The sequence below is a fragment of the Megascapheus bottae genome, chromosome 29 (genome assembly GCF_031878675.1).
Source record: "Megascapheus bottae isolate mThoBot1 chromosome 29, mThoBot2.hap1, whole genome shotgun sequence".
Lineage (NCBI taxonomy): Eukaryota > Metazoa > Chordata > Mammalia > Rodentia > Geomyidae > Megascapheus > Megascapheus bottae.
Genome location: NC_143537.1, coordinates 12,460,001 through 12,479,956, shown reverse-complemented (window position 1 = coordinate 12,479,956; position 19,956 = coordinate 12,460,001). Strand labels below are relative to the sequence as shown.

The 19,956-nt window shown below is 48.3% G+C and overlaps 1 protein-coding gene across 2 annotated transcripts in view; it reads left to right on the top strand.

Annotated features, from left to right (window-relative positions):
* The window catches only part of Galnt10 (polypeptide N-acetylgalactosaminyltransferase 10), a 186,217-nt gene extending 170,133 nt beyond the window's left edge, over nt 1–16,084 (top strand). The window contains exons 8-12 of one of the 2 annotated variants that reach the window (XM_090321146.1): nt 6,809–6,916; nt 9,798–10,019; nt 11,966–12,082; nt 14,065–14,214; nt 14,845–16,084. In XM_090321146.1, coding sequence (XP_090177272.1) covers nt 6,809–6,916; nt 9,798–10,019; nt 11,966–12,082; nt 14,065–14,214; nt 14,845–15,003 — 756 coding nt within the window. In that variant the 3' untranslated portion in view covers nt 15,004–16,084. The remainder of the gene's footprint in view (nt 1–6,808; nt 6,917–9,797; nt 10,020–11,965; nt 12,083–14,064; nt 14,215–14,844) is intronic. The other variant, XM_090321147.1, reaches the window with a different exon arrangement.
* Nucleotides 16,085–19,956: the final 3,872 nt, after the last annotated feature.

Here is a 19,956-nt window from a genome sequence, read left to right as displayed (position 1 = left end):
CTGTGGCTTAATGAGAGCGAGAAGGATGAAGACATGGGGCAATGTAAATGGATATATCGTGTGTGAAGAGCCATCTTGCAAAATCGGTTCCATTTCAGAGCATGCACATCCTTTGCCTGAAATTTCATTCCTACAAGTTTACCCCAGAGACGCCGTGCATAGATGAGCGATGATCCAGCAATCATCTGTTTATTGGAGTACCACTGTCAGCTGCGCAGGACCCAAATGGCCTTTTCTTGGGGGAGAAAAAATACATGAGAGATTACTTAAATGATGGGATACTACATAAAAGAAGTTAAATGAGCCAGGCACTGGTAACTTAATGCCTGGAAGCCTAGCTATTAAGCTGATATCTGAGGGTTATAGTTTAAAGCCACACCAGGCAGGTCAAATCTGTGAGATTCTTATCTCTAATGAACCCCCAAATAGAGCACTACTGCTGATTGAAAAGCCTAAGGGACAGTGCCTAGGCACTTAAGTTCAAACCCAGGTACTGGTACATCCGCGCACACACACACACACACACACACACACACACACACACACACACACATACACACGTTAGATACCTCCAAAATTAAGTTTTCCGATATTTAGTAAAAAAAATAATGTATATGTATGCATATGTATGTGTATATTATATATGTCCATACATGTAATGAGATCTTCTTTCAAGTTTTTGTTGTTCTTTGCTGGTGGTGCTTGAACTCAACACCTGAGCACTGTCTTCGGAGCTTTTTTGCTCAAGATTATCTGTCACTTGAGCCACTGCTCCACTTCCACCATTTTTTTTTTTTTGGTGATTCATGAGAGATAAGAGTCTCACAGACTTTCCTATCTGAGCCGGCTTCGAACTGCGATCCTCGGGTCTCAGAATCCTGAGTAGCTAGGATGATCCCGTGTAAGCCATCCACACCTGGCTTCCACATGTATTCTAATACATTGCTTGAGCCATTTGCACAATTCTAGGATGAGATTTTTCTTTTTCCCAGCCAGGATGCCAGTAAAGAATCTCCCACAGTCGGGTGCCAGTGGCTCATGCCTGTAATCCTGGCTACTCTGGAGGCTGAGACCTGAGGATTGTGGTTCAAAGCCAACCAGGGCAAGAAAGTCCCTAAGACTCTTATCTCCATTGACCCACCAGAAAAAGAAAGATCCCAGTGGTATATTGATCTATTCTAGAGTTCAAGGGCACTGCTATGGTTTTAAGTGGATAAGAAAAGGTATAGACAACCCATAGGGCCAGCCTACAGGGGCAAGGAGAGAGAGGAAGCTGTAGGAGGTTTCAGGAGGAGATGGCTCCTGGGCATAGTTCCCAGAGAGACCTCGGGGTATCTGAAAAGATACAGGAACCCTTAGAGCTATATGGGAAAAGGCTAGTCCGTTCCTAGACAGCCGGGATGTAAATAAAGTTCAATATGCAAAAAAAGAAACTCAGGGATAGCCATGACTTGAAGCCTCAAGACTTCCTCCCACCCAACCCCCTCCCTCTCCCCCCCTCCAAGTCACAGTGCTGTCAAGAGATTGAGTGAAATAGGATATATAGAACAAGGGGTCAGGAGTGTGGCCTAGTGGTAGAGTGCTTTCCTAGCCCTGGGTTTGACTCCTCGGTACCACATACACAGAAAAAGCCAGAAGTGGCACTGTGGCCTTGAGCAAAAAGTGTCCAAGGACAGTGCCCAGGCCCTCAGTTCAAGCCCCAGGACTGGCAAATAAATAAGTAAGGCAAGTATCCAGGCCCTAGTGGCTCATGCCGATAATTCTGGCTACTCAGGAGGGTGGTATTTGGAAAGGTGATAGTTCAAAGCCAGCCTGGGGGAGAAGGAAGTCTTATTTCCAGTTAACTTCCAAAAAGCTGGAAGTGGAGCTGTGGCTCCAGTGGTAGAGCACCAGCCTTGAGTGAAATAGCTAATGGCCAGACCCTGAGTTCAAACTCCTGTACTGACAACTGAGCAGGGGGTGGGGGCAGAGAAAGGCAGAGACACCACAGAAAAGTGAGATGTTGCTGAGATATGCCAGTGCCACCTAAGCAAACGGCAGAGTGCCAGCTTGAACTTCCAGATGTGCAGGTTGTTGCTGGAAAAGGACAGCCCGTGGCACCTGCGAGCAGTCTCCTTCCCCATCCTTAGCCAGTGCCCATTCCAGGACTCTGTGTCCCAACCCAGCTGCAGCATCACTGCCCAGAGCTGGCATCCTCCTTCCCCTGGCCCCTCCCTCTTCACGCATGTAGAAGAAATGAAAGACCCATTGGGCAAATGGTAGCCTCATGTTTGGAAAAGAAACAGAAGAACAAGACATACTACTGACAAGGGAGCCTGCTGGGGTTCTAGGGAGAACTCCATCAGCTGATTGCTGTGTGGCCTTAGGAAAGTAGCTTAACCTCTCTGGGCTTGTTCACCGCTAAAATGGGAATTCAACTATCCTTCCTAACACAGTTGTATCTATGTGCATGCGTATGTGTACACATATTTCTCCACAATATATCAAAGGCTCAGCTCTGAGCCTAGAAGATGAAAAATAAGGTTTGACTGTGATTGTAACACTAGAATGATTGTGGTTGGATTGTGGTAGCAGAAAGACAGAGGAAAGAGCTTCAAAGCCGACAAGACAGGCTAAAGATCTTGGCCCCTGGGCCCAGATCTAAACCAAACACTAGAAGACCTTTGGCTCACTCGCCCTTTCTGCTGAACCTTTTTTATTTACTCATCTCCAAAGGAGCACTTAATAATTCCAGCCTGGCAGGGCTGTCAGGAAACAGACTGTAAGATGCCAGCCACCATTACTGGAGAGGGGAAGTACACTGCCATGCAGATTCCCAAACAGCACAACCCTACCATTCCCAGGAGAATGAGCATGGTGGGCCCAGGAATCTGTGTGTCAAGCCTGCATGGAAATTCTCGTGCTTGCCTAGGATGTAAAGGAGAAATGGTCTTGAGCTAGGAGGATCAAACGAGTGGAAGAGTGTTTGCCTGAAGCCCTGGATTCAGATTTCCCAGAAGCATATACACAGAAAAGACAGGAAGTGGTGCTGTGGCTCAAGTGGTAGAACGCAAGCCTTGAGAAAAAAGCTCAAGGACAGTGCCCAGGCCCTAAGTTCAAGCCCCAGGACTGGCATTCAAAAAAAAAGTGATCTCACCATTAACTGAACCAACCACTTAACTCACCCCTCACTAACTGACCACTAACTCATGCCTGTAATCCTAGCTGTTCAACAGGCTGGGATCTGAGGATCACAGTTCGAAGCCAGCCTAGGCAAGGAACTCTGTGAGACTCTTAATCTCCTGTGAACTACCAAAAAGCCGGAAGTAAAGGTATGGTTCACACGGTAGAGTGCCAGCCTTATAGGTGGTCATATTCAGAAAGGCCTCTGGCTTGGATGGAGAGGGTAGAAGAAATAGACTGATTGGCAGGTGTCCAATGGGTTTGTCTGTCTCCCTAGGTCTGCCCCTTGGCACCTGGCTTCTGATCTGTCTCTTCCCCACAGAGCTGGCTCCTAACCAGGGCACGTGTGGCTTGTACTCAGCTACTGCTTGTGGGAAGAATGCCTGTGCCCCCAGGGGCTGCTTCTCAACCTCCTCATGTGCCAACATGGTAGCGGAGAAGGTAGGAGACTACTAAAGGAGAAAGAGAGGCCTCAAGTTCAAGCCCCACAACCAGCACCAAAAAAAAAGAACTTATTTTTTCTACTTCCGGTGCACACATGGCACTCACCAGTCCTAGATCTTGAACTCAGAACCTGGGCACTGTCCATTAGCTTTTTCCCTGTAGAATCATGCTCTGTCACTTGAGTCACAGCTCCATTTGGGCTTTTTTTTTTTTTTTGCTGGTTCATTGCTGGGAAGAGGCTCATAGACTGACCTGCTCAGACTAGCTTTGAACTGGGATCCTCAGATCTCAGCTTCCTGAGAAACTGAGGGTTATAGGCGTGAGCCACTGGAACGAAGCAAGAGCTTGCTAGGATATCTGGTAAATGGTGACTGGTCCAGAATGTCTTCCATACTTAGCTTAACCTTGGTCCACCCTCACCTCATCTGAAAGAGCTAGATGTGCATATGCTCTTTGCCCACTCAGCAGGTAGAGAAGCAGGTTTTTAGATTGAGTTTAAAAAAAAAATATATATATATATATATATATAGTTGTTGTTGATGCTGATACTGTTGTTGTTAAGGCTGGGTGCTAGTTGTTCCTGCCTGCAATCCTAGCTTTTCCAGGAGGCTGACATCTGAGGATCCCAGTTCAAAGTCAGCCCAGGTACAAAAGTCCATGAGATTTTTATCTTCAATGAACTGCCAAAAAGCCCCAAGTGGAGCTATGTGGCTCAAGTGGTAGAATACCAGCCTTGAGTAAAATAAAAGCTCAGGGACAGGGCCCAGGTCCCAAGCCTGGCATCCTCTCTCCCTCGCCCCCCCAATATATATATATATATACATATATATATAATTTATTTTTTATATTATATATTTTTGTGGGTCATGGGGCTTGAACTGGCCCTGGGCATTGGCCCCTAGCTCTTCAGCTCAAGGCTACTGCCCTACCCATGAGCCAAGCCCCACTCCCTATTTTCTAAAGGTTAATTGGAGATAAGAGTTTCAGGTACTTTTGTGCCCAGGCTGGCTTTGAACCTTGATCCTCAGATCTCAGCCTCCTGAGTAGCTAGGATTATAGGCGTGAGCCACTATGCCTGGCAAAAATATTTGTTTTTCTTAAGCACCAACGTTGGATTCGAACTCAGTACTCACTACAGAGCCCTGCATCTCTCCAGCCTGGACTGGAGCTTCTAAGCACATTATGGATGCAAAGTGACTGCTAGTAATTCTCATCACATTGTTTTCCAAGCCCAGCTAATTAGTGTTAAACTCCACAGGGGGTTCCACGGTTGGATATCCAGCATCTCCAGGCAGCCATCTCCTAGCAGAGAGTGAACAGAGAACAGGCTTTATACCGTGCGATTTCTGCTTGTTCGTGGCATGGCGTTAGAAGTCTCCTCTGATGGAACCCAGTAGGAAACCAAGATTCAAGCTGGCAGGGCAAGGTTAAGAGCTTATGGTGATTTAACAGGGCTGACGGCTGTGTGCCTGGTAAGGGGGCTGCAAAGGCATAACCAAGGAGGTACATGGAGTTAAAGGTTGGCACTAGATACCCAGATACCACAGGGAGAAGGCCTGAAAAAAAAATGGAGCCTGTATTCTCATCTCTTAATATGATGGGGTCCTGAACTGGGCATCCCTGGTTCACCCTGAGCTATTCAGGACTCTGAGGATCCAGGTTCAAAGCCAGCCTGGGCAGGAAAGTCCATGAGACTCTTTACTCCAGTGAACCTCCGGAAAACCGGAAGTGGTGCTGAGACTCCCAGCCTTGAGCTGAAGAGCTAAAAAAAACAGTGCCCGGAGTTTAAGCCCCAGGAATGGCAAAAAGAAGGAAAGGAAAGGAAAGGGAAAGGGAAAGAATCCTAGCTGTACAAAGGCTCCCCCTGCCGGTCAGCGGTGGAGATGCAGCTTGGTAAGCTTAATACACAGCTGTCCAGAAAGCATTCAAAAATAGAGCAGGGCTGTGTATCTCCCCCCCCCCTGCACCCCACCCCCGCCACACCCACTAAGAATGGCTCTTCCTTCAGGAAAGGCAGAAGGGTAAGCCAGGCACGGCCTGGTCAAGCTCTGCAGACCAAAGACATCCATTCCGAATCTGCCATTCTATATAAAGGGAAGAATTATTGTTATGGGATGCTGGCGCCTGATCAATTTCTCCTGCTTTGAAAATAAACTTCTTGGCTTGGCCTTGACATTAATCTACCAAAAGGATCCCATTATCTGGAGACCAATGTTCTGTTCTATTGACTTCCTCCTTCCCCCCCCACCCCAAGATCAGAACATAATTGCTTTTTCTTCAAGCAGCGCTTTTATTAATTGCAACCCCATGCATCGTGTCTCTCTTGGGAAACCCAGGACACAGTACATCCAGGCTGGAGATTCAGACAGCAGCACCAAAGAGCTTGCAGCCTGAGGCAGAAAACCACCCCCATTATATCCTGAACTCTCATCCCGCCTTCCCAACTAATATTTCGCACAGAATTAGGGTGTTAGATGTCTTTCATGGGGAATATTCTGCCCTTCCTCCACAAGATCGGGAGACTACAAGAACAATCTAAAAAAGAATTCCCAGATGCTAAGCTGGGTGCCAAGCCCCCTAGCTATTTAGAAGGCTGAGATCTGAGGATCGCAGTTCAAGGCCAACTTGAACAGTTAAGTCTATGAGGCTCTTACGTCCAGTTGACCACCGAAAAACTGCAAGTGGATGGTTATGTGGCTGAAGTGGTAGAACCACTAGAGCCTTGAGTGAAATAGCTAAAGGACAGCATCCAGACCTTGAGTTCAAGTCCAGTACTGGCACTAGAATAAAAGTACATGAAACACACTCTGTCTGTCTGTCTGTCTGTCTGTCTGTCTGTCTGTCTCTCACCTGCTAATTGGGAAAAGCCCTCGTGTGCACCTGTGTAAAACTTAAAGTCTAGGGGTGCCACACTCTTGTAATCCCAGCTTTTTCAAGAGGCTGAGATCTGAGGATCACAGATGGAAGTTAGCCCAGGCTGGTAAGTCCATGAGATTCTTATCTCCAGTGAACTTCCAGAATAGCACAAGTAGAGCTTATGCCCTTATGCAAAAAAAAAAAAAAAGGCGGGGAGGGGCTCAAAGACAGTGCCTAGGCCCCTGAGTTCTCTCTGAGAAATACTGAACCGTGATGGCTTACCCAGGCATGGAGAAATGGAGACACACACAACTTTTGTTTTCTTATCTCCTTTCTCTCCTTCCAGGTGTGGATGTGTGGAGGCCGAATGGAAGATATCCCCTGCTCCAGAGTGGGCCATATCTACAGGAAGTATGTGCCCTACAAAGTGCCTGCTGGTGTCAGCCTGGCCCGGGTAAGGTGGGATGGGAGGGGAGCAGGGAACCAGGGTTGGCAGGTCCCCTAGGCTGACTAGATAATAAAGAGATGCTCCTTTCCTGGGGTGAAAGCCAATATTTATTTATTTAATTTTGATTGTGGGGCTTGAACTCAGAGCCGGGGCACTGTCCCTGAGCTCTTCAGCTCAAGGCTAATGCTCTACCACTTGAGCCACAGCACTACTTCTAGTTTTCTGGTGATTCAGTGGAGATAAGAGTCTCAAGGGCCAGGAGCCGGTGACTCATATGAAAACCCATGAGACTCTTCTCTCGAGTGAACCACCAGAAAACCAAAAGTGGCGCTGTGGCTCAAAGTGGCAGAGCACTAGCCTTGAGCCAAAGAGCTCAGGGACAGCGCCCAGGCCAAGTTCAAACCTCATGATCAACCAAAACAAAATCATCTCTTGGATTTCCCTCCCTGGACCATCTTTGAACCACAGCGCCACTTCCAATTTTCTAGTGGTTCATTGGGGATGAGTCTCACAGGCTTTAGTTCCCAGGCTGGCTTTGAACCGTGATCCTCAGATCTCAGCCTCCTGAGTAGCTGGGATTATAGGCATGAGCCACTGTGCCCGGCTTGAACGTCAAACTTTCTAAGCAAATGTTCTACCACTAAAGCTACTATTTACATATGTTTAGGTTAACTTGGACTCGTTATTAATGTGTCTGTTTGCTACAGATGTGTTCTACAGACTTAGGAGATTTTAGTTAGGATGAAGCTAACGCAGATCCAGTTAGGTGTTAGATAAATATTAATACAGATAGTTATTAATACAGATAAATATTAATACAGATAGAGTTAGTGATTAAAAGTTTCTGGGAGGGAGAGAGTGGAGCTAATAAATAAATGGCGACTTTCTCTCGGAGAAGATGTGACAGGCTTTCTGTAGCCTGAAATGGTTTGCTTCAGTTCCTTGTTTGAACTAGATTGGCCAGTAGCTAGAAAGGGGAAATCCATTAGCTAGGAAACGTATGGTTTTGTTATATTTATTTTTTGAGGGGTGGTGTGAAAGGTAAGCCTTAAGCTTGGCGGAGGGAGGGGACTCAAAATGATCATAAAAGAAAACAAAGCAGAGGCCTTCCCCAAAGAGAAGTCCTGAGTTGTGGGGGGTCTGGAGTCCCCTGAAAAAAGTCTCATGTACAACTTAAGAAGGCCAGGGAACCTTTTTTTTTTTTTTTTTTTTACTGGAGTCAACCTCCTCTTCCTCTGCCCAGATCACTGCCCCTCCTCTCTCTTCACACTGACAATCCAGATGTGAGTTGTGGGAAGAGAGTGGGTCCTTCCCCCCACTCCCCCCAGGGGAGGGGCTTCCTCCATGTGGAAACAGAGCCCACTTGCCGCTGTGGAGAGAAAGGAGGTTCGACACTGCCCTCTAGTGGTAAAAGTATCTAACGACATCCTGACCTCCATGGCAGGAATTGGAACATTTGAACTGTAAGGACTCCAGCAGTAAATCAGCACCCAGTCTTTTTTGCAAGCCCCATGACAGAACTCTTGCTGCTACACGGGGTCTGGGGACACCAACCCCTAAGCAGGAGAGACGCTGAAGCATGCTTTTCCCTTTAAGATCTCATAAAATGCTACCTCTTCTCCCCCCCATAAAAACACACCACCTGTCCTGTGTATTGACAGGTAGACGAAAGCCCTGGGAAATAGCTAGCTGTCGAAGCAGATACTAATTTGTAAAACTTCACCTATAATACTAGCTACACAGGAGGCTGAGCTAGGAAAATCATGGTTCAAAGGCAGCCTGAGCAGGAAAGTCTATGAGGCCCAGAAAAAAACAAAAACACAGAAGTAGAGGTGTGACTCAAGTGATAGAGCACCAGCCTTAAGAGAAAAAGCTAAGGAAGTCCAAATTGGCCCTGAGTTCAAGCCCCAGGACTGACATGAAGACGGGAGGAAGAGGAAGCAGTTGAAGTGTAAAGGTCATTCCTTGGGTCCAGTCAAGTGCACAAAAGTTCAAAATCTTAGAGCGATGACGTATGCAGCATGTCTGTTCCATGCAGTATGGCCTCTCACAGGCAGACAAGAGCCAAGCTGTTGGATGGACAGGTGGGAAAAGAAGAAATTCTAGACCCTAATTGCTCAGATATGTAGCCTATATCGGGCCCGGGAACAGTTGATGGTTTTAAGTTTGGGTTTGGAAGTACTGAGATTTCAACTCAGGGATTCATGCTTGCTAGGCAGGTGCTCTGCCTCAGAACCACCCTCCAGTCTCAAGCCCACAGCTTCCAGCAGCGGGGCAAGATGGGTAAGATCGGGAAGAGGAGACCCTAACACGTCTCACCCCGGCCCAGCTGCAGTCTGTCCTGCACGTAAGAATGAGCTAGCCAGGCACTGGTGACTCACACCTGTAATCCTGGCTACTCAGGAAGCAGAGATCTAAGAACTGAGGTTCCAAGCCAGCCTGGCAAGAAAGTCCTGGAGCCTCTTAGCTCCTTCTAGCCACCAGAAAACCCAAAGTGTAGCGAAAGAGCTCAGGGTCAGCGCCCACCCAGGCACTGAGTTCAAGCACCATGACCAACAACAAAAGAGCAAACTGTTTTCCACATGGCCATCTAGTGGCTGGGACCTGTGCCCAGAGAGCCAGGTCCCAGTGCTACAGAAGTCTCCAAGGATGTCCTCTGAACACACATCACTGAAGAGGACCAAAGCCACTGTAAAGAAGTACTGCCCGGACATTACTGCCAGAGCCCTGCAGGTGGCGCTATGGTGACACCCCGCACGAGCCTGTAACAGCTGCAGCAGCTGGGTGTCACCTTCAGAGGACTTCTCACCCCGGGCCTAGGAATGCATGTCAAGGAGACGCTGATCTTCATTGGCATCCCACAGAACTCTTTTCTCCCCCCACCCAGAACCTGAAGCGAGTGGCTGAGGTATGGATGGACGAGTATGCAGAATACATCTACCAGCGGAGGCCTGAGTACCGCCACCTATCGGCAGGGGACGTTGTAGCCCAAAAGAAGCTCCGCAGTTCTCTCAACTGCAAAAGTTTCAAGTGGTTTATGACCCATATCGCCTGGGACCTGCCCAAGTTCTACCCACCTGTAGAGCCCCCGGCCGCAGCCTGGGGAGAGGTGAGTGTACTGTCCAGCGTGGGCCATGTAGTCCACAGTAGTGTATGTCACGTACAAATGCAAGGAAAGAGCACCAGGAAAGACAGAAGGATATTTTGTGTGTGTGTCGGTCATGGGGTTTGAACTCAGGGCCTGGGCACTGTCCCTGAGCTCTTCAGCTCAAAGCTACTTCCTGCTCTACCACTTGAGCCACAGCGCCACTGCCAGTTTTTTGGTGATTGTTGGTTCATTGAAGATAAAAGTCACTCAGACTTTCCTTGCCTGGCTGGCTTTGAACCACGATCCTCAAATCTAAGCCTTCTGGGTAGTCAGGATTTACAGGTGTGAACCACCAGCAACTGGCTAGGGATACTTTTTTCTCCTTTCTTTAATCTTACCTGCATGGGATGTATTTTCATTTTATTTTGTTGTTGTGTGTCTACCATTTCTTGTGCTAAGTATAGACAAACTCAAACCTCTTTTTTAATAGCATATCTGAATTGTATAATGAGTCTTCATTGTGATTTTAACTCTTTTTATAAAGGTGATAGAGGAGTTACCATTTCATAAATCAGGTAATGAAGCCAGGCATGGGTGGCTCATGCCTGTAACCCTAGCCACTCAGGAGACTGAGACCTAAAAGATCATGGTTCAAGACCAGCAGGAAAGTCTGTGAAACTCTTACTTCCAATGAACCACCCAAAAACCAGAAGTGGTTCAATGTGGGAGCGTGCTACCTTAAGCAAAAAAGCTCAGGGGTAGTGCCTAGACCCTGAGTTCAAGTCCCATGACCACAAAAAAATAGGTACTTTCTCCCAGTTTTCTCTCCCATCCCTACCCACAACTTGCATAATTCATTTTTTGATAAATATTACTTTATAAAATCAAATGCACATAGTCAGGGTGCCTTTGTGTTTCTTTGGTCTCGTGGTATATGAATACCTAGAGACCTGTCTCTAAAACATGTCCCAGTGTATTTTAGATCGACCTTCCACATATGAGAGAAAACATACACCATTTATCTCTCTGAGCTTGCCTTACCTCGCTTAACATGATTTATTGGCAGTGCATCTATTTCCCTGGCAATGACATATTATTCTTCCTACTGGCTGTGTAAAATTCCTATGTGTCTAGGTACCACATTTTTTTTTTGATCCACTCATCAGTTGTAGGGCCTCTGGGCTATTTCTGATATTTCCTTTTGTTCTTTTTTTTTTTTTTTTGCCAGTCCTGGGGCTTGAACTCAGGGCCTGAGCATTGTCCTTGGGCTTTTCTCAAGGCTAGAGCTCTACCACTTGAGCCACAGCACCACTTCCGGCTTTTTCTAAGTATGTGGTACCAAGGAATCGAACCCCAGTCTTCATGCATGCTAGGTAAGCACTCTACCACGAGGCCAAACTCCCAGCCCTTGTTTTGTTTTTTTTATGCTGGTGCTGGGGCTTGAACTCAGGGCCTGAGTACTGTCCCTGAGCTTCTCAAAAGCTAGAGCTCTGCTACTTGAGTCCCTTTCTGGTGATTCTTGAGGACTTTTTTCTTCACGGGCTGATTGTAGTCCTCAGATCCCAAGTAGCTAGAACTCCAGGTGTGGGCCACTGGCTTAGGTCCTTTCCTAGTAGCATCCTAGTAGATCCCTGGATCCCTTCCCTCTGGATCCCTGGGAATAGAAATGAACTTTGATTCCTGACTTTGTCAGATCACAATCTCTGGTTGTGAGATCTGAGAGCCAAACTTTTGGCCTGCGAGCACACACACACACACACACACACACACACACACACACACACACCCCTTCTGCTCCCCAACATCGACTCCCTGAGTCGAGCACCACAAGCATTTGGGGCTCCCCTCTGAATGAGTGTCCTTGGTGAAGGGAGGGCGGGCACTTCCACCCTCACTTCCTGCATGAGCTGTCTGTCACTCCATGCCTCCACTGGTCCTCACTGTCCCGCCCCTCCCCTCTCGCCTAGATTCGCAACGTGGGCACGGGGCTGTGTATTGACATGAAGCACAGCTCCCTGGGGTCCCCGTTGAGACTGGATACCTGCATCCGGGGCCGAGGGGAGGCCGCCTGGAATAGTTTGCAGGTGAGAACACTTCCTTGTGACTGATGGTGGGTTTGATGGATCCTTGGCCATCTGGGGGGTACACAGAACTGGGGGTGTGGTTCTACCTTCCCAGCCGAGGTCAGTACCAGAATACTGGAGATGGCCGCTTAGGGGAAGGGCTAGCAACACAGGAAACCTCCCTGGGCTTCTGGGATCCACTGAGGCTCACATCCTCACTGTGGGTATTCTACCATCTTGGATGCGTGCAGTGATTAAATCCTACAGATGGAGTTTCAGAACGACTGACTTTTTGAGTTGCTGTATCTGAATGCTATTGACTGGGAGATGTATAGAGAAGAGAGGTTTTGTTTGCTTGTTTGGGGGATTATTTTTTTTTTAATCGTCTTGGTTTTTAAGGGTTTTTTTTTTGTCTGTTTGTTGTTTGGGGCTTTTTGTTTGTTTGGTTTTGTTTTTGTTTTGCCAATCCTGGGGCTTGAATTTGGGGCCTGAGCACTGTCCTTGAGTTTTCATTTTGCTCTGGGCTAGCGCTCTACCATTTGAGCCACAGCTCTACCTCTGGCTTTTGTGCGTGTGTGTGTGTGTGTGTGTGTGTGTGTGTGTGTGTGTGGTGTCATTTATTGGAGTTTGAATGCTGACATGACAGGGGGGCCACGCTGAGAAACAGCATGCTGCCCAAGAAGGAATGGCATAAAAAAAGAATGTGACGTCCTGAGTTCAAACTCCAGTACCAAGCCGGGTGTGGTGGCTCACGCCTGTAATTCTACCTCCGCAAGAGGCTGAGATCTGACAATCACAGTTCAAAGCCAGCCTGAGCACGAAAGTCTGTGAGACTTTTATCTCCAGTTAACCACTGGAAAACCAGAAGTGGCACTGTGGCTTATGAGAGCTACCTTTGAACTGAAGAGCTTGGGGACAGCACCCAAGCCCAGAGTTCAAGTCCAGAAAAAAAAAAAAAATGCAACTTAGTGGTGCCAGGCCTTGAGCAAAAAAAGCTCAAAGACAGTTCCTGAGTTCAAGCCTTCTTATGTCTCAGTGCTGCAGAACAGACATGCCATTGCCTAGCACAGTGGTGAGAAAGGAATTGGAGAGAGATGGACAGCACTCATGACAACACACCGAGGTGGTGCTTATGCATTCATCCCCTGACCCTGGGGCTGGCTTTAGGTATTACATATCACATTGACCCTGGATGCTGGTGGCTCACACCTGTAATCTTGGCTCCTCAGGAAGCTGAGAACTAAGGATCACAGTTCAAAACCAGAAACAGAGCACAAAAGCTCAGGGGTTGTACCTGGGTCATGAGTTCAGGCCCCAAGACTGGCACAAAATAGGGGGGAAAAAGGCACATTGGGCACTTTAAACATGCGTAATCTCTTTTTTGCCAGTCTTCAAGAAAGCTGGTGGGGAGAAAAGTAAAAGCTTGGCAATCAAAAGCAACATATGGCTCAGTTAAGATCCTCATTCGGTGATTTGATGGGACTAAGTGTGTGTGTGTGTGTGTGTGTGTGTGTGTGTGTGTGTGTGTGTGTGTGTCCGTGTGTGTCCCAGTACTGTGGACTCTGGGTGCTGGCCCAGAACTTTTCAGCTCAAGGCTAGTGCTCTATCACTTTGTGCCACAGCGCCACTTCCAGTTTTCTGGTGGTTCATTGGAGATAGAGTCTCGAGGACTTTAGTGCCCATGCTGGCTTTGAACTGCAGTCCTCAGATCTCAACCTCCTGAGCAGCTAGAATTACAGGTGTGAGACTCCCGCTGCCTTGCTCCTTTTCTTAGCCAGTTGACTCAAAGCTGGCACTCTATCACTTGAGCCACAGCTCCACTTCTAGCTTTTTAGTGCTTAATTGAAAGTAAAGAGTCTCGCAGACTTTCTTGCCTCGACTGGCGTTGAACCAGGAGCCTCAGATCTCAGCCTCCTGAGTAGGTTGACACGCATGAGCCACCAGAGCTCAGCTCCATAATTTCATTTCTTCTTAATGATCCTGTCCTCATCCCTGTATGGCAGGTTTTCACCTTCACGTGGAGAGAGGACATTCGGCCCGGAGACCCTCAGCACACCAAGAAGTTCTGCTTTGACGCCATCTCCCATACGAGCCCTGTCACCCTCTATGACTGTCACAGCCTGAAGGGCAACCAGCTGTGGAGGTATCGCAAGGTAAGAAGAGATTCAGGGGGGTGGGAGGCAGAGCAGGGAGCTTGCAGGGCCAGGGATGCTACCAATGGCTGCACCTCACTGTTTCTCCCCTGCAGAGCCGTCTCACACACACCTAATTAGTGCACTCGTGCCACACACCATGCCGGGTGTGATTTTTGTAGCCGCTCAACAGAGTCCAGAGCCCAGGCAGCAGCTCACGTCTGTACTGCTAGCTACTCAAGAGGCTGAGATCTGAGGATCACAGTTCAAAGCTGGCTTGAGCAGTCTCCGATAAGGTCTATGGCTCAAGTGATCAAGCACTAGCCTTGAGCAAGAAAGCTAAGGGAGAGCGCCCAGGCCCTGAGTTCAAGCCACAGGACTGACACAGAAAGGGGAAAGGTTTCCAGATTTCAGGCATGGAGAGTAGGGAGGGAAGAAGAGAGAGACAGAGGCAGGCCAGGATACAGATTTCAATTCAAGGGGTTGGGGTGGGGGAGGTAAGAAAGACAGTGGTCAGTGTCCTCTGTGGTGCACTTGCCCCTGCGCATGCGTGCCCCTAGGCTGATGGCCTCTGACAGCGCTTGCGCTTGCATTTGCGCATGCGTGCCTATGTCCCCGGCCCTGCCCAGCTGATGGCCTCTTGTCTCACAGGATCAGACGTTGTACCATCCAGTGAGTGGCAGCTGCGTGGACTGCAGTGAAAGCGACCACAGAATCTTCATGAACATCTGCAACCCCTCCTCTCTCACTCAGCAGTGGCTGTTCGAACACACCAACGCCACCGTCCTGGAAAAATTCAACAGGAACTGAGTCCCAGCCAGCCGTGCCCCAGCCAGGCCTGGCAAAGGCCATCCAGCTGCAGAGAGGGCAGGCACAGTGGTCAGGCACTGGCCACATGGTTCAGGACAGGGAGGGGGGCTCTTGAGCTTGAGGCTGGAGCAAGGGCGATCTGCCAGGCCCAAGCTCCTCAGTTGTTGGGGGGAGGGTCGAGAACGAACCCCATAAAAGACCCTATAAGAAGGCAGATCCTGTTTTTGTCCTTGCTGATACTGCAGTAAAGCAAAGGTTAGGGGGCCTTCGACTTCGTCACAAGTCCCCCTGAGTGTTATGTGGGACAATCCCTACCTCCCCTGGGGCACTCAAAAAGGCACTGTCTGGTAACTCTCAAACCAGGAAAGGGCGCCCCGTTTTGCTGCTGGAGACAGTTGAGCACCGGTGCCACCAGCTGTAGGCGTAGGGGAATGAATTCTCCTTGGGTCCTGGGTTTGAGTCACTGCCATTACCATCCAGTATCCAATCTCTTGTCTCAGCCCCGGTGACCCAGTCAGAAGTCACCCCCAGAAATCCTGGGAGCCCTCAGCACTGAACACTGGCCAGCTGCCCAGGGGGTGAGGAGAGGACTCCAGATGTTTCCTTCTTTCACAGCCATTGATCTATGAAGTGTCTTCCTTTGGCTCTGTGGGTATTTGAGATGCCCAGTTGTGTTCTCTGCAGGCTCAAGGTCAGCCTAGCCACCAGCTTTTGGTGGGGCTGGTTCTGACGGTCTTGGACTTCGATCTCCAAAGTAGCATTGCTGACAGCACTTCTCCATCCATGTGTCCATCTCCATCTCTCTCAATCTCACAATCTCTCTTGCAGTTTTTTGCCTCAAGAGAGAAACAGGGGTGCTGCAAGAGCCTCGTCTCCCAGACTGGAGAATTCCAGGATTAACTGTGAGTGATATCTAGCCTTCCAACCATATTATCATTTCTAGCTCTCACAGAACTGTAGACCTCCTGAACAATCCTAACAGTTCCATGGCCAGCTAGAATGTTCCAGGATATTCTGGCATTCTAGCATCCAATTATGGATTTCTTACATGTGAACTGCAGGCATGATAGTCAGGTGGGCTGTCCCCATCTCCAAACCCACCCCCTCCCCCAGCCTGTGGACTGTCTGAAATTCAAGGTTGGAGGAAGAAATAAGAGAGGGAGGTGCCAGGACATCTGGACAACAGATGCTCAGTGGAAGCCTCTCCCCCTGACTCCAGCCATCAGCATGGCCTCCGCAGTGGCATTTGCAATGATGAAGCTAATGTCCCATGACCAAATAATACACCCAGCTCCATGCCAGCCCATGTTTCTCTTTTGCCCTGACATGCCAGGCTCCCAGGTGAATAGGAAGAATTTGTAGAACCAATGTGCTACCCGTTCATCAGCAAATGGGAATCCTACCACCGCCAAGAATCAATCTACCAGCTAGCCCAGAAGGCGCCTAATCCTAGCTAATAACCGGGGTAGAATTCTCCTGAGTCTAGATGCCTTTGAAATGCTGACTAGATCCCAAGGCTAACGATATGGGAAAAGGGGAGCAGTGAATACATTCACATACACGCACGCACGCGCACGCACGCACGCGCACTCACCATATGGCTGGCAGAAGCATTTCACTGCACTCCTGGGCTACATCTGTTTACGCCCCCTAGTGTCCATCACAGAAATGCCATGAATCTACTGAAAGGAGTGGAAAGATACCATTCCTTCTAGAATCCAGCATGAGGACTGCCCCAGTGTGTTAGAACTGGGGGAGTAAAATCATCAGAGAACAATGCAGAAATTTATTCAAGTCAAAACTGTGCCTTTAAAAAAGAGAGAGAGAGAGAGAAAATGCAAATATACAACAAATCCCTAAACTTGAACCATTTCCTAGTGCCTTGCTAGACAAAAAGGGATGGTGTGCAAAGGGATCAGAAACACTCTTTGATGGTGTGTGAAGTTCCTACATGATGAATGTGTGTGTGTGTGTGTGTGTGTGTGTGTGTGTGTGTGTGTGTGGTCCCGGGGCTTGAACTCAGGATCTGGGTGCTGTCCCTGAGCTTTTTTTACTCAGGATTAGTGCTCTACCACTTGAGCCATGGCCCCACTTCTGGCTTTTTGTTTTTTAATGATTAATTAGAGATAAGAGTCTCATAGACTTTCCTGCTGTGGCTGGCATTGAACCTGGATCTCCTGAGTAGCTAGGTGTGAGCCACCGACTTAAATGTCTTTTTTCCCACCCACCCCTCTCAAGAATCAGGAGATGGTTGGGCCTAGAGCAAAATCTGAGCCCAGAAGGGCTTGGTGGTGAGGCAGAAAAGAGCAGTTCCACGTAATGGTGTGGCTTCCGTGGCCTCTCAGCCACTGAGAAAAGACCTTACCTCTTTTAGTCCTGTTGGGGCCCATGTCAGCCCCTCCAAATAGAGTCTGGGCCTCTACCTTGCCACTGTGGGAGTCAGTGCATTAGGTCTCCAAGTGGTCTGTTCCCAGAGTCCTTTGCATGTGGAGGGAGCCACAAGCCAACCCTGGGCCTTCCTTTGAGTTTTCCTTCCAACTCTGCCTCACACTCCACCAGGGTTGAGTTTGTGTCATTGCTGATCCCACAAGTGTGACAGGAGGGCAGGCCAGGACTGTGTCTCTGCGCCTGCGTTCCAATCCTGAGCCCTCAAGTTAGGACATCATGGTTGAAAACCATCGGTCGTGGATTGAGTATTCCTGGTGAAAATGCAAAAAACAAAAAAAAAAGCCAGGATGAGTATGGAGATGTCATCAGAATTGTGACCCCCCCTCCCCGAAAGCATTCCTTTACGGAGCGGTTAAAGGTTAAATAAAAGGCAGAGAGGGAGACAATCCATCCTCTTCTTAGGAGCATGCAACCTTGAAAGGGGGGTCTGGGGAGTTATTGGGGAGACCCAGAGAAAATAGCCTTGTAAAGGGTCTAGTCTCTGAACTTCCCAAGTATAGCCTGCCCTCCCCTTTCAACCCTCTTCCTGTCTCTTCTGTTTGCTCCTGCGCTTTGACCTCCATTTTTCCCATCTTGGGAATCTCAGAAGAAGAGGAAAGCTTTGCCATAGTGGCTGGGAAATGAGTGTGTGGGGGAGGGGGTCCCCTTGGATTCCAGTCCTTCATTTTTCACGGATGGGGTGACTTGTTGGAATTAAACGAGGGCAGTGTATTCTAGAATTCTTCACTGCTGTCAAACAGATGCTCTTGGGGGACAATCCAGTGTCTATTGTATTTCACAAATGGAATCCAGAGCCAGGGCCCCGCCATGTGCTGTTCGGTGAGAATGTGACAATGTACCAAGTGACAAGGTCATTGTAAACATCCCCCCCCCCAAAAGATGATGTGAATCTAGCTGTGCCCACCTCCCGGGTTGGGGGGGGAGAACTTTGAAGATCACAGCCCGTCAAGGGGCGTGAAGGCAACGTGATGGATGGGAGGACAGATGAAGATTTCAGAGGGAAAACTCCAGACTTTCTGTCTGGTATCAAAGTCCGCCCCAGGAAGAAATGACCCACCACCTACAAATTGTGACTGTGTTTGTTCAATAAACCTCTAGACTTTCTCTAAAAGAAGCCTCTGGCGTGATCCTTTACATCAAGTGCGAAAAGAGCTGGGAAAGATACCAAGTTGGCTACGTGTCCATGGCTTTGTGCCTTTTATCCTAGCTACTCACAAGGCGGAAATCTGAGGATCATGGTTCAAAGCCAGCCCAGGCAGGAGAGACCATGAGACTTTATTTCCATTTCACCACCAAAAAGTCAGAAGTGGAGCTGTGGCTCAAGTGGTAGAGTGCTAATGTTGAGCAAAAAAAAATAAAAAGCTCAGGGACAGCACCCAGGCCCTAAGTTTAAGCCTCAGGATATCCAGAACATTCCTCTCTCCCTCCCTCCCTCCCTCCCTCCCTCCTTCCCTCCTTCCCTCCTTCCCTCCTTCCCTCCCCCGCCCTCTCATACACACACATACACACACACACACAATCAAACTAGAATGTTAAGAGTAGCACAGTGGCTGACGCCTGTAATCCTAACCACTCAGGAGGCTGAGATCTGAGGATTGCAGTTCAAAGCCAGCCCAGGCACTAAAGTCCATAAGACCCTTTTTTTTTTTTTTAAGATTTGATTTTTTTTTAATTGTAATGTTTAGAGGGATTACAGTTACATTTGCCAGATAGTAGGTGCATTACTTCTCACACACTGATACCTCTTCTCATGTGGTAAGGCTCCTATCTCCAATTAGCCACCAGAAAACCAGAAGTAGGGCTGTGGCTCAAGAAGTAGGGTGGTAGCCTTGAGCTGAGGAGCTCAGGGACAACGCCCTGGCCCAGAGTTCAAGTCCCATGACAGATTTAAAAAAAAAACAACAAAAAAAAGCCTAGAGTAGAAGAGATCTGTCAGACAAGATAGTGAACCAAGAGGGAAAGCAGAAGAAAGGAGGGTTTCAGGAAGAGAAGAGCTAGGGTAAAGGCCCTGAGGTATGAAGGTATTGGAAGAGCATGGAGAAGGAAGCTCAAAGAGTTGGGCAAGATAGTACACAAGAGTTTACTCTGTAATACAGTGCTTGCCTAGCATGCATGAAGCCCTGGGTTCAATTCTTCAGTACCACATAAACAGAAAAGTCCAAACGTGGCACTGTGGTTCAAGTGGTAGAGTGCTACCCTTAAGCAAAAGAAGCTCAGGGACAGTGCCCAGGCCCTGGGTTCAAGCCCCAGGACTGGTCCAGAAAATAAAAGTCCTTTGACCCTGGAATCCCCCAGCCCTCTTCTGAGAATTCCATGAAATAGACATACAGCAAATATTCTGTAAAATGAGCTCATATAAAGATAAGAGATACAGATAAATGATAGGTATACTCTATTCCAGCCACTCAGGTATATATTTAAAGATTTTATGTAAGGATGAGCTAAAACAGGAATACTCTGCCTTCAGAAGTTAGACTAGATGGAAAAACAAGAACCAAGCAGCCA